This window comes from Tasmannia lanceolata, unplaced genomic scaffold, assembly GCF_043159265.1.
Source record: "Tasmannia lanceolata isolate RefF3 unplaced genomic scaffold, GAP_Taslan_0.1 ptg000003l, whole genome shotgun sequence".
Classification (NCBI taxonomy): Eukaryota; Viridiplantae; Streptophyta; class Magnoliopsida; order Canellales; family Winteraceae; genus Tasmannia; species Tasmannia lanceolata.
The window spans coordinates 2572459-2586779 of NW_027518680.1; the positions used below are offsets into that span (position 1 = coordinate 2572459).

General features: G+C 37.8%; 1 protein-coding gene across 2 annotated transcripts; it reads left to right on the forward strand.

Annotated features, from left to right (window-relative positions):
- Nucleotides 1-1615: 1615 nt before the first annotated feature.
- Nucleotides 1616-11759, forward strand: LOC143859948 (uncharacterized). Of its 2 annotated transcripts, XM_077370431.1 has the most exons (7): nt 1616-1844; nt 2040-2161; nt 3251-3340; nt 6842-6894; nt 8625-8727; nt 9237-9359; nt 11301-11759. In XM_077370431.1, exons 1-6 carry the CDS (start codon nt 1655-1657, stop codon nt 9351-9353), a joined length of 675 nt encoding a protein of 224 aa, XP_077226546.1. In that variant the 5' UTR covers nt 1616-1654; the 3' UTR covers nt 9354-9359; nt 11301-11759. The 2 variants fall into 2 exon arrangements, with proteins under 2 accessions (XP_077226546.1, XP_077226537.1); XM_077370422.1 differs by lacking the exon at nt 11301-11759 and having other exon boundaries at nt 1617-1844; nt 9237-9730.
- Nucleotides 11760-14321: the final 2562 nt, after the last annotated feature.

The following is a 14321-nucleotide window of genomic DNA, read 5'->3' on the forward strand; positions in this document are numbered from 1 at the left end:
AATATGTTAAATCCTTAAGCTGATATAGTTAATATTATTGGTCATCTTGACTATTGCTCTTTAAGTGTAAGTTTTCATTCTGACCTCTTCATACGCTTGCGAAGACAGAGTTTAATGATTACTTAAGCAAATGATATCTATTTGTAGTAGATTAAGGAATGATAATTGATGGAAACTAGTTTGGTGGCCTTTCAAAATTTTCCACTAAAATTGAGAAACTGAAAAACTCCTTGGTTAAAGTGGGACTATTCATCAGTTTTTATCAGCTTTCAACCACTGTTTGGGCTTTTTTCAAGTCTAATGGAAATTTGGGACATTTCCTCCAATCACCCAATTGTTCAAACAGAGATTTCTTGTGTATAATAATTCAAATATTTTTACCATTCAGAAAAAAATATTAATTCATTTTTTATACCAATGCCAAGCTCCCTCGCCAGCAGAGGACCTCATCCTCCATAACTGAATTAATTATTTATGGAAATGTCTAGGCAATTACCCAAAAAGCCATTTAGCGGCTTAGTTTTTCAGGAGAGAACAATCACCTCGAAGCAGAATTTGTCTTATTCATTTAATTCATCTGAGGTGGCTGTTCTACCCTGAAAAAGTGAGCGGCTTTTTGCGAAATTGCCTCAATATTCCTTTATTTATATATTTTGTCTATCAGAGTATCTAGCTGATTTTGCAAAACCCATTTTGAACTCCCTCTTTTTTCAGGAGAGAAATGTCACTTTCTTGTTGTTTTTAAGATTTTCATTTAATAACCATACACTGTTGCATACGCCATCGTTTTGCTCTCCAACAATAGGAAGATTAGGTTCATTCCATGAGTGCAACTTTCGAGCATGGCCAGATAAATGGTTTGGATCTACGATAGAGGGATGTCTCCTAGGTACCTAACTGATACGCCAAAAGTTCCAGAGCTTATGAAACTCGTTAGGCTAGGCCCTTTAGACATGTTTGCTATGAGGCTGGGTCCCATACCCAGGAAGGCCCCCATTTAGAATCCTAACATTCTACCGCGCCTCCGCGTCCTTGGCTTACTCTGTGGTGGCTTTCACTGTGATACCAACTGTTAGGTAACTAACCTATTCTGAAGCTCCAAAGCTGATGAAACTTGTTAGGCTAGGCCATTTAAAATTGTCCCATACTAGGTTGGCTCCCACCTAGTCACAAACACAGGCAGGACCCCACTTAGGTCCTAAAAACCTCAATCTCCTCCCTCGATGACAAAGATCTAAAATAACTAGTTCTGCAACTTATGCCAAAATGTGCTGCACCCGAAGATCTGTTTATGGTGGGCCACCACTAGATCAAAATCATACGGTGCCTAACCATGAAGTCAAGCGTAGATGGTACGATAAAAGTACCACCCTTGATATTTGATCCAACAGCAGAACCTTAAAAAGTGGTCTACTGTTGAATTAAATATACGGCCGGGCACCATATAAAAATAAAATCTCCCGTAAAATGCAACATATTGACAGGGGTTGGGATAGTCTATTTAGTGTGGGTGGGACCCACAAGCAATGCATTCTCGTGGATGTGTGGCCCACCGGATCAACGGCCCAAATCATCACATAGATATATCCTATTTATTTATCGTGGGTCCTTTATAAACAGAGAATCTAATCCTGAGTCATCTTTCTAAGCCAAAATGGCTGTTGCCGCGTTTGCTTCCATGAGGTTGAGAGCTTCATGGAACATCGACCCCAATCCAATTCCCATTGTCAATCCGAACCCCCCTAAGAAGATCCCCAAATCAGTTAGTCCCTCCACCACCAAATCCCTCAAGAAGGATTTGGATGTTTCAGAGCTCTTCAACATGAACAGAACCCTTAAACAAGGCAATCAATCCCTCTCTTCTTCTTATTCTTCTGTCCATTTTCTTTTCTGCAACTGGGTTGCGTTTTATTTTTGGTAATTTTACATTCTTAGTAACACCTGAGCTTGGTATTTCCTTTCTTTCTTTGGCCATTTTACTGATTTTCGTACTTCAATGTCTCTATAATCTTATATAATCTTATATTCCTTATAAATAGGAAAAATGGAGGAACTATATCTGGGTTATGAGACATGGGTGCCTGTTGCTCCCAAAGTGAAAAACCCACGATCGGTATACAACGCAGCATCCTTAGCTTATATGGGAGATTGCATTTATGAGGTAAAACATGTGTATTGCATTATTCATAATGTATTTCTCATTTTATTTTTCAATAAAATTATTTATATGCAAGGTACTTTTAGCTAGGCTAAATATTTTATATCGATGGCAACATTGCATGTTGTTTGATGGTCATTATTTTTGTGCTTGAACTGGTGCTTAGAATGTATACTAACTCTTTTCTGGAACTCGTTCTTGAGGATTGGAGCACAATGGAATATATAAGGCAATTGCATTGTAAATTGCTTTTGCCAATTTGAGTAATTTTAATTTGATTCAGAACCATGTTTAAGTTGAGGATTTTTAATGCTCTTTTAATCCTGTGAGGTGGATAATTGTGAAGTTGTTGAATGATGAGAAATGTGATTCTCACCAACTACCAAAGAAAAATATATACTTGTAATTCAATTACAGGATTAAAGAGGCGGTAACTACCTGATACGGAAAAACAAAAGACTACCTTGTACAGCTGAATAGCTGATGATATTTACAGGGAACTGATATCTACACGGCCATGTTTTGATAATGGGGCGAAGCTCGCAGAAGCCAGCTAGAGAAGTGTACAACAAGGATATTCACCCCATTATCAAAGCATGATCATGCGGATATCTGCCCCCCTGTTTATACTGTGCAGTAATACTAGGGGCCGTCTGGATACGCGGATTTTAGAATGCAGGTTTTAGTTTGAAAATAGTGTAAAAGAGGGTCTTGACCAAGCTGCTGGTATGCTGTCCTTGCAGCGTTTCTTGGATTTTAAGTAAGAAAAACAGGTTTTAAAAATCTCTCCTGCATCCTGCGATTTCTAAAACCTGGAAACATGGGACGATCGCCAGCTCTCTTGCTGTCTGAAAGAAGGGCTGGAAATCAGAAAACAACGGCTACTCTCTTTCTTCTCTTGTCTCCCAACTACAATTTTGAGGAAATCCAGGATTCTAAAATCCGTGTATCCAAACGGCCCCGAAATATTTTAACAAGCATCTCTTTCATGGATGATACATTTATTTTTATATTATTCTTTTCACGATGCTGAATTGAACAATTAGTTTCTTTAGCTTGATTTTAACTTCCATGCCTTGTCAAAATATGCAGTTATATGCTCGTAGGCACTTTCTGTTTCCTACGCAAAGTATTGATGAATACAATGCCCGTGTAATGGCAATAGTACGTTGCGAAGCACAGGCATGTACACTTCCTTATGCTAAATGATGTTTGAGTTATCAATGTGACAGAAACAATCTTTTTGGTTTTCTGCACTGGTTTTTGCTGATTATGATTGCATTATTTCAACTTATTATTGAATTGGTTGCAGTCTTGCAAAAAACTTATTATACATTGTCAATGCACCTAAATTATGGCCCTTGCCTTATATATATATACACACTAGTAAAAAACCCCGTGCGATGCACGGGCCGACAAAGAACTGTACGGACCACGTCATAGGTTGATCCAAACCGTCCATGTGATGGAACACAACATAAATAGGTTGTGCCCCAAAAATCATTTCCATAGGCTGATCCTAGCCATCCAATCTATAGAGGTTTCCATAATTCCTCTTAAATCGGACGGTTAAGATCACCTCTATAGATTTTTTATTAAAAAACCATAAAGGAGGGGGTAAGATTGAAATTATGTGGCTTTAATGGGTGCATTTGTTAAAAAGCATAAAGGAGGGGGTAGGATTGAAAATATGTGAGTTGAATGGGTGCATTTGTTAAAAAAAGTCAAAAAAAGTGATTTGTAATTCTCATAGAATTTTCCAAAAATTCAAAAAATTCTCTTCTTTTCTCTTCTCCTATATAGTATATAGATATATATCTTTTTGCCATATTTTCTTGTTCGTGGTCATCATGATATTGTCTCTGTCTTCTGCCTATAATATTCATCTCCACATCTTGGAATATGAAAAGTTATACCTTTGGCAGTAGGTGTTAATTGAAAAATGATCTTGCCACCTTGCTTTTCTTCCTCTTTAGCTTCAGGATTTTTAAGTTGTAACTATGTAAACATTACTCACTTGTCAAGCCAAGGAGGATTTGTATACCTCTAGTCATCGCAATTGTTGTTAAGATGCCTAAGTCAATTTCTCTCTGACAATGCTTACTTCTATTGATACGATTATCCCTATAGGGCATGAGTATTAATTATTAAGGACGGAAAGATGGAGAAAGGCAGTAGGCATCCAAGCCCTAGATGTTTAGTAGTAAGTTTTTTTTTTTTTCTTGGGGGTGGGGGGTGGTGGTGTTATAAGTGAGAGAGGAGTAAAGTAGTTGGGCTTTGTTTCTGGAAGAGGGTTGAGCTTGTAGCTCAATGGTTGAGGCTTTGGTTCTCAACCTTGAAGTCGTAGGTTCGATCCCAGCTTACCTATCAGAAAAAAAAAGTAGTTGGACTTTGGAAACTAGTTTTTGGAAGAAACTTAGTATGGGAAGGTAAATTGTCTATCAAACCTACGTGGTAAGTTGGTAGAGGCGTATATCCATAGGTAGGTTGTATAGATAGAAGGGTTTGGTTGTGGGAATCTCAAGGTACAGTCTCTTTAAAGTCCTTGATCTTTCTTTGGTTTAGGGTAAGCTAGCTTGTGCCAAGGTGTGGCCGTGTGGGGCTCCCTTATCTCCAAGGTTGGAGACCTTTTTTTGGATAGCTTTTGTGGATATGACTCACAATCATGATCATCTAAAAAATGGGAAGATCCGATTCGCAAGCATGCACATGAAGAGCGAGATCCGATTCGCAAGCATGCACATGAAGAGCCGAGAGGCATAAGAGAGCTTGATCTCCTTTCATTTCAATATTCGATGGATAGACAATGCGGAGTTTCACCCTAAATCCTTTTAGTATGCTATTGTTTCCTAGATATTGTACTTAATCTGTTGGTTTGGTCGGGTGGTCTATTCAGTAATTTTCGTACACTGTCATGTGGGTTATTTAGATGAGAGAGGAATGGAAGAATTTTTGGAGATGAAGTTACATCCATGTTGAAGTCATTAGAGAAAATCAGGATCTTTTTTATTCATTAGGATTTTATTAGTAAGGGGTATCGGGGCTTAAATTTTCAAGATTTGTTACTATTGGAAATTGGCAGCCAAAGGAGGGATAGCAAAAATAGTAGTTGCAGAAAGAAAAGGAACCCAACTTGGTTTGCTCAAACTTGACTTCGATTTTTTTTCTTTGATGACATAGGGTATCCCCACCCCAATTTTTAGGGCGGGACTATTCCCTATGGATGCGCGCAATCACCCTTAAACCATGGGCGGAGGGTAAGCCCGGGGGGATTTGAACTCATGTCATGGGAAGCATACCCATGACTTTGATGAGATTTCAAGTGGGAACATGCGGTTGGCTAGTGTTGGATGGGTATTTAAAGATTTTAAATTGGAAGTCAATTGAGCTTCTTTTGGGCCCATTGGAGTCCACTACTTAAGTGAACTTGAGGTTTGAGCGCTCTTTGAAAGGTCAAAGGTACTCTGTTAATCTTTATTTGGTCAGATCATTGTACATACATCATCGATGAGATTTGAGATTTGTTCACTGGACTGGTGGTTTCCTTTAGCCTTATTTTATGCTACTAATGTGGTAGCCGACACTCTTGCATACGTGGTATTGGATCTGTACTCTATATTGGGAAAGCCTTTCCTCTTGTTCGTTTATGAAAAGAAAAACCCTGTGTCCAGGATCTTACCTGGACTTTGGTTTGATCCAAAGATATTTTTGTTGTTAGGTTTCTATTTTTCTTGGACTTTTGGTGTGTAAAAACTAGGGTGGTGACTCCCCCTCTATCATTTAAAATCAACTAATTGTTTGTGCTTTTCTTGGATTTTATGTCCATAGAAACTTGGGTGGCGAAGCCGACCCCAACTAGTTTGGGACAAATGCTTAGTTGAGTTGAGAAACTTGGGTGGCGACTCCCCTCTGCCATTTACAGTCAACTAATTCCATTCTATCACTTGTCTAGGAATGTGGAGGTGATGAGTAAGTTCTGTTGCTGAATTGCCAGTTCTTGACATCTTTCAGGGAAGATTGAATGTTGCGCCTGAGTCACCTAACCAAATTCAGGGTCTTGCCATGTCCTCGTTCCTCTTCCATTTTTTTGCATCATTATAGAGTTATGTGCCGTGCATGTGTGTGCAAATGTCTGTTTTTCCACCCATGAAACTTAGATAATTCCTCCCATGTGAGCTTCTCTTGTCATGTGTGGCAGTCCTAATTTTAAGGGTGGAAATACTAGCACCCCCACCCACCCACGACCATGACCACCACGCGCTCGCGCGCATGTAGATGGTAACATCCCCTTTGAGTGGTTTTATGACTAAAGACAAAAAGGTTCAGCAGTTATGAAACCTCTACAAGGGGTTGGCTCATGGTTAAATAGGGGACACATTTATCATTACACGCATGGATATATATACATATATACATGCAGCATACATACGTACATACATATAATATCATTTTGATGGAATAAATCAACATATATAGTCACTTCGGGCTATCTAATTTCATCTTTTCTCGTCCCATTGTTGTCTTGCTTGAGAAAATTCCTATGGATATTTTTTGGTTTCAGTTTTAAAAGTTTGGATAAGAGTCTAGTCTTATTTGAAGTATCTAGTACTTGTTAAAGAGTTGCATAAATAGTAAAAAATGCATAGGATTCTTAAAGCTTATCTCGTGTGTTTTGTGTTTTAGGATGCATTGCTCAGGAAACTTCTTGATGAAGACTACTTGTCAAAGGAAGAAAGGTTAGTTCAAGATTTTGGCTCGTCCATGTATTATCTTTCTACCAGTGTCCCTCAAGCATTTTAAAAGTTCTCTTTGAGATCTTTGTGAAAGTTCTACAAGGCTGTAATACATGCATAAATGATGCTTCATCTAATGACCACAAGGAACTCTGATTTTAGAACTTTCAAGTGATTGTAATATTCATATGGTAACTCTGGCATCTTACATGCATAAATGATGATTGTAATATTCTATAGGGTAGTAATACATGCATAAATGCTGCTTCATCTAACGATCACAAGGAACTCTGATTTTATTAGGATTATGATTTTCAAGTCATGTTTTTTGAATTTCGTTCAATGTTGGTCTTGCTTACAGAGCCCAACCTTTCCTATTTTCTCACTGTAGCATTCACAGGCCTACATTGGATATGCCCAAACCATCTTAAGCGGTGCCCTCTCATCTTCTCCTCAATTGGTGCCACTCCCACCTTTTTACGGATGTGTTCATTTTTAATTCGATCTAAGCTTGTGTGTCCGCACATCCATCTAAGCATTCGCATCTCCGCTATACTCATCTTATGAGCATGTTGCTTCTTGGTGGCCCAACATTCTGAGCCGTACAGCATGGCTAGCCTCACAGCTGTCTTATAAAACTTTCCCTTCAACTTTGGTAGGTCTTTTATGGTTGTACAAAACTCCTAAAGCATGCTTCCACTTCAACCAACCTGCTCTTATTGTGTGGTTAACATCCTCATGATTTCAAGAATTGATTGCTAAAATTTTATTTCGCTTTATTTTGATTAGGAGGGAGCTGGTATTCATGCCCTCTGTTTTGATGGACATGCGACTTCTCATTTGGTGACTTTTCAGGCGTATCTTAGCCTCTTTTCTCAAGAATGAGAGGAAGGGGAGAAATGAGAGTTGTGGAGGAAGAGGGAAGAAGATGACAACGCTGGGCAAGTTAATGCCAGAGTTCTTCAGATGCCTGAAGAGGAGTGAGAGGAAAATAGGCTTATTTTGAGTAGGTTAGGTTACCTACTCTACTGCTGCAACGATCAAAAGATCCTTGAGGTAGTATTTCAAGGGTTTAGTCACCGCTGAGTATGTGAAGGGAAAGTGGATTTTACTCTCCATGGCTTTGTCTCTCTTTGACACTTTCTTATTCCCATCCCATCCTTTTCTTTCTCCCCACAAGTATACAACCATCTTTCTCATTTATTTTTGTAGATAGTCTTCTAAGTTCATGAATGCCAATGCCCGACAACCACCATCTTATGTCAAAAGTGACCGTGTAATATTGGCAATTTACTTCTTTATGGCCTCTTTTCGCTAGAGTTTAAGCGCATTGCTAATGGCATTTTTCTTTTATTTTAGTTAAAAGCCTCCTCTCATTCTTCTATGGTGCGAAATCAATGCTCTTTTTTTGCTTTGTTTGAGAATTTGAAAGGCAGAGTAACGTTAATAACAATGAAACACATTATTAGTATGCATTATTTCGGGTTCCAAATCTGTCATTTTTATTTAGATGGGCACTCTTGCTTGTTTGGAAATGCTCTGTTCCTTGGTGCATGTTGGGGCTCGTGCATGTAGTCGTAGATGGGCTCACTGTCTTGAGTTAAACTTGCTCAGTTGCTGAATATTGCCTTAAAAGCTAAAGGTCATAATGTGCTCGTAGATATCAGCTTCCTTTTGCTCTATTAGCATATATTTCATGACTTAATCACGACTTCCTCCAATATTTGGTGCAGGGAGATTCTTCGGTGGGGAAAAAATATTGGATCGAACAAAACACGCACTACAAAGCGTGCTGGTGTAGCAGTCTACAATAGAGCATCATCACTTGAAACGCTAGTATGTTTCTTAATCCAAGCCTTTGGAAACCTTAAGAAATAAATCGCTTAAGAGCTTTCATGACCATGCATTTTGTTTTTCTCTTCCAAGGGGCTCCACCTAATTTGATGTGTTCATCAATTCATACTTAATAGGATTGATGATACAAGGGCGGCAAATGTTTTTTATATTTCTTAAACTTTTCACAGATAAATGAAGAATGCTATTGCTCTTTTCTTTGTGGTAGCCTGCTGTTCCACCAAGTTCCCTTTTCACAACCTGATTTGTTACTTATAAGCTTTCACCATTCCATTCTTTAATTATAAGTTTTCAAAATCTGACATCTCATTTCAAGGAGTTACATAAACATCTCTTGCCTCATCCCATTGCTGGACTTGAAAAACTCTGTTCCTCAACATAAAATTGTGTTCTCCGGAATTTCACATTCAATTACAGTTGAAAGTTAGCAGATCAATATAATAATTATTGCTGTGCTTGGTAGAGTTATCTAATTATCTTTCTTTTTATAGGTTGGATATCTTTACCTGACTGATATGAAACGCTTGGAGGAGCTCATGCTTAAGTTAGGATTCTCGACGGGTGCTTCCACTGAAAGGATCTTGGAGGAGACTCACAATAAGTCGTGATAAGAGGTATCTAATATAACTTTGCTGTAACTTCCTAGCTAGCCATATTGGCATGCCCTTTTCTATCAATCTTATTGTAAATGCCACAGCAATATTTCAATCCCAATGGCTAAGAACTACCTGCACCCTTACTCATTCTCATTTTTGCATCTATCCATCTCTTGTAAAATAACTGAGTTAAACTTCTTTGTATCTGTCAAATGCCAACAAACCCACTGATCGATTCATCCCCAAAACACTGTAACATCCATTAAATTTGTCTCTCCCCCGTTGAGGAGAAGTTGAGCTTGAATGGAAGCAAGCAACAGATGTGAGTATTGAAGGAGATTTCTAAAATGGAAGTACTGAATATCTAAGATTATAACTGTTTCTCATAATTAGATGCATAGATGTATGTTCTCATTTGTGTGTAAAAAGGGTTTACTTTGCCAAATATTTCCTGAAACGAGAGATGATTAAAAGCATTTGAAATCACACATATAAGTGTTAAAGCCCATATCTAAAAATAAGTTAATTCCACTCATAATTGCAGTTTCGATCAAATATCATTACTCACAGGACGTGGCCCATAATTTTCTAAACGAAACAGTTCATAAAATTTATATAAAAGCCCCCAGTTACGGCAAATATACAGTTACCGCATGTTTTTAAGTTCTCTTTGGAAATAAAACACTTCTAGATATCTTTTATTTATTTATTTATTTTTCTTACTAATACTAGCAGAAATATACATTTACGGCATGCTTTTAGTTTTATCTATCCTAATAGTAAGTTTTCTCTATGAAAATAAGACATTATATGAGGAATGATAGATGCAAGGGCCGTCTTTAGCAAGTGCTAAAGAAGGGCCCTTGAATAGATCCATGTCATTAAGTGCAACTAAATTCAGTTTCTCAACCGATTTTAAAAATGATGTGGATCTATTCAAGGGCCGCAGAGCCGTTGCATAAAAAGGGCCCTTGCATCTATCGTTCCTCACATTATATTTATGTAATTACAACTCCCAATATATTACCTGTTATAATCATATTATTGGATAAAAGTATTACATTTTAGAATTGATTAAAGTATATTGCCGAATCTAGGAATCCTTTTGTTATTTTGAGTTCACCTGAACTTCACACTCGCACTCATATCTGATTCCGACACTCATACCCCTGTAGTCATGTAACAGAGAGAGTTGGCTAAAAATGATTTGAGTTCAACCTAAAACAGATCTGATTTTGGAAAAAATCAACCGGAATTCTCAGAAGTTGATCGAGTTGCATCCCTAACAGCCTACCTAATACTCGTCTCTTTCTAATTAAAAACGATCAATATCTTGCTGAATATATATGGTTCAAAACGAGTGCGACGTAGCAACGAGCACGATAGGTCAACTCTTTGATTTCTTATTAAAACATTTTGCATCTTAATTAGTCCGTGGTGGGTGTCTGTTCATCTGTGATTAGGTGTCTTTTTAGTCATCCTAAGTCAAGTTCATATTTTAAAAGAATCCTTGTGATCTTTGACTATCAAAACTTGAGATCTATAGAGGTGAAGAGGATTGCAAATTCAATGGGATTTGACAATGCTTACAAGTGCAAAAGACACAAGATTATGATCAAATAAGGGGATGCATGACATCTTCACACACTAACAAGTCTATCATCATGGAACTAGTTTACTTAGAATACAGACTAGTTGTTTTTTTCATTAGTGAAGAAAAAGAAAGCACCTTACCATTACTAGTAGCAATGGTATATAATTAGGAAAATGCTAAAAGGCACTTATTTAGCCCCTCTTCTGCCACATGTCTGTGATCAGATCCGTTGTTTCGATTTGAGGCCACATGTCCAGCCAAATGTCGTTGAGATCACCTTGTTTGGTTGTTTCTAGGCCCTTGATTCATCAAGCCTCATCTTGGGTTTCATCAGAAAAGCTAAACTGTCGATTGTTGTTGTCCAGGAATCTTACTCATCTTGGATGTTCTGTGAGATCAACGGTGTTGATCTCGATTGCGCTTACACATCACTGGGTGAGACCCAAAAGCTGTTTGTCAGCATTGATCATGTTATATGGAAAAATGCAATGAAGAAGATGGCTGGTAGGCTTTTCCCCAACAGACTTTCCGGGTCCATTGATCCGATCGCCAAAACCAAATCTGGTCCATTGCTTTTACCTCACTTTGATCTGACGATCCTAACCCTTTATCTATTATGTCTGTTTTATGGTTAATGCCACAAAAAGCTAAACTGTTTTTTTTTTTGTAATCCACCAGATCAATTGTCATGGTTATATACACAAGGAGATTTTATATGGTGGCCGACCTTTACTTGTAAAGGAGGTCGGAGAGAGAAAACACCCCCTCCTTCGATCTTTTTTACTTTTCTTTGGATCTAAAATCAAGGTGACAGGTTTTCTCTCTCTGCCCTTGTGATTTCACGGTCTGCCACATATAATTCCCTTTACACAAGTCCCCATGTGGGACCACTATTGATTGTTTGGGTTGGTCCTATCTGTATCCGTCTGTTAATTGGCCCCCATACTATTATAGTCTGGGTATGATATTGACACTCCGTTACTTTTAGTAGTGTCAGTCATTTATTTTACTCTTCTGAATTTGGCTGTTACTCTTTACTGTTAGAGGGTGTTCCTATTTCCAGACATCTACCCAGAGAAGTGTTAAAGATTATCATTATCATACAAGGGAGTGCTGATATCATCTCCCTAATATGATGGGAAAGTCTTTTTGGTGTTGAATTTGAGTTTTTCCCGTGATGGTGATGACCACTGAGGTCATTGATTCAATACTCCTTTTTTTGGTGGGCTGTTGAGTTATGGCTGTTTAGATATGAGCCATTCATTTGGTGGGTCCTGCTATGGATGTGCCAATTAGATAATCTGATCATTCAATTGATGGCCGTTAATCATTACAATTTGTAGTGGGATTCATCTTAATGAACTGTCTAGATCTTGAACAGATGCGTATGGTCGTTTAGATAGAGGTAGAAAGTTTCCATATTTAGAGAGTGGTGTCACCACTTCTGGAAAAAAAAAAGGTTAGAGAGTGTTGTTCAATCATGCTTGTTCTAGTAGACTTTTAGAACAGTTGGATCTCCCAAAAGACACTAGAGGTGCTACTTTTTTAAATTGGTAGGATCTCCCAAGAGACTAGAGGTACTGTTAGATGTGTTTAGTTTGTATTTCTAATCTTCGAGTTAGATAATTATACTATATTATATGAGAAATGACAAAAAAAAAAGCCATTTTTGGACTATTATTGAAAAGGCAGTGGGAAGTTGAAAATGACCAAAATGAAGTACTTTTCACTGTTCATAGATTTTGGAGGACAAAAATGCTTTTCACTTTTTTTCAATCACATCTATTATTTTATTATTACTTTTTGAACTTACCTCTCTCTTCCTTCTCAATCACATCCATTATTTTATTATTACTTTTTGCAAAACAAATTTCAATAGCTATTAAGGGGTGTTTTTTTTTGGGTTTTGCAAAACCAATTTTAACTACTATGTAGGGATTTTGTTACGGTTTTGCAAATGTGAACCACTTTTTAGGATCTTATTATGGTTTTGCAAAACCAATTTCAACTACTATTTAGGGTTCTGTTAGGATTTTTCTGTGTTTGAGAACCCTAGTGGTTTAGAGTGTTCAAATAGAGGTTGAAACTTCCTAAATAGTGGTTCAATTTATAAAATAGTGGTCGTGAAAGTGATCCTACTCGGTCGAGTAGATAAGCTTATCTACTTGGTCGGGTTAAAAACAGTGTGGGCCCACATTGTTTGGGTGATCCAAACCAAGTCCACAAAAAATCAGATCCATATGATCATCTTAACTCATCCAAAAATGGAGGAAAAAAATGAAAAAAATGGACAGACACTTTTGGATGGGTTAGGATGATCCTATGAGGCTGATTTTTTGTGGACACCTTATCTAGGTAAGGACATTTCAAATGAATGGTTTGGATCACCCAAAAAATGTGGGCCCCCACTGTTTTTAGCCGATCGAGTAGATAAGCTTATCTACTCGACCGAGGACGCTCACTTTTCCCAATAGTGGTCTATAGTGTTGAAATAGTGGTTTCCACTGAGGAGTTAGTGGTTGAAATTTTGAATTATTGGTTGAAATTGGTTCAAAGTGTGTGTCTATAGTGGTCGAAATAGGTCATGAACTCTGTAATTATTGTTTGGAATGTGGTTGAATTCTATAATTAGAATTTCCCTTTCCTTTTTCAGCTTTCATGTTCAACCTTTTACCTCATACCTTTTTCAACCACTAACTCCTCCCTGGAAACTACTATTTCATCACTATAAACCACTATTGGGAAAAGTGAGCATATTCGGTCGAGTAGATAAGCTTATCTACTCGGTTGGCTAAAAACAGTTGGGGCCCACATTTTTTGGGTGATCCAAACCATTCATTTGAAAGGTCCTTACCTAGATAGGGTGTCAACAAAAAATCAGCCCCATAGGATCATCCTAACCCATCCAAAAGTGGAGGGAAACAATGCTCAGATTTGTGACAAACAATGTCTGTCCATTTTTTTCATTTCCCCTCTATTTTGGATGGGTTAAGATGATCCTATGGATCTGATTTTTTGTAGACACCGTATCTAGGTAAGGGCCTTTCAAATGAATGGTTTGGATCACCCAAACAATGTGGGCCTGCACTGTTTTTAATCCTACCAAGTAGATAGGGTGTCAACAAAAAATCAGCCCCATAGGATCATCCTAACCCATCCAAAAGTGGAGGGAAACAATGCTCAGATTTGTGACAAACAATGTCTGTCCATTTTTTTCATTTCCCCTCTATTTTGAATCGGTTAAGATGATCCTATGGATCTGATTTTTTGTAGACACCGTATCTAGGTAAGGGCCTTTCAAATGAATGGTTTGGATCACCCAAACAATGTGGGCCTGCACTGTTTTTAATCCTACCAAGTAGATAGGGTGTCAACAAAAAATCAGC

What these genes read in the sequence shown, in the direction of transcription:
- LOC143859948 (XM_077370431.1), top strand. Translation starts at nt 1,655, where the DNA reads ATGGCTGTTGCCGCGTTTGCTTCCATGAGGTTGAGAGCTTCATGGAAC. An exon ending in TACTTGTCAAAGGAAGAAAG is followed by an intron (nt 6,895 to 8,624) that starts GTTAGTTCAAGA and finishes TATTTGGTGCAG; the next exon opens with GGAGATTCTTCGGTGGGGAA. An exon ending in CATCATCACTTGAAACGCTA is followed by an intron (nt 8,728 to 9,236) that starts GTATGTTTCTTA and finishes TTCTTTTTATAG; the next exon opens with GTTGGATATCTTTACCTGAC.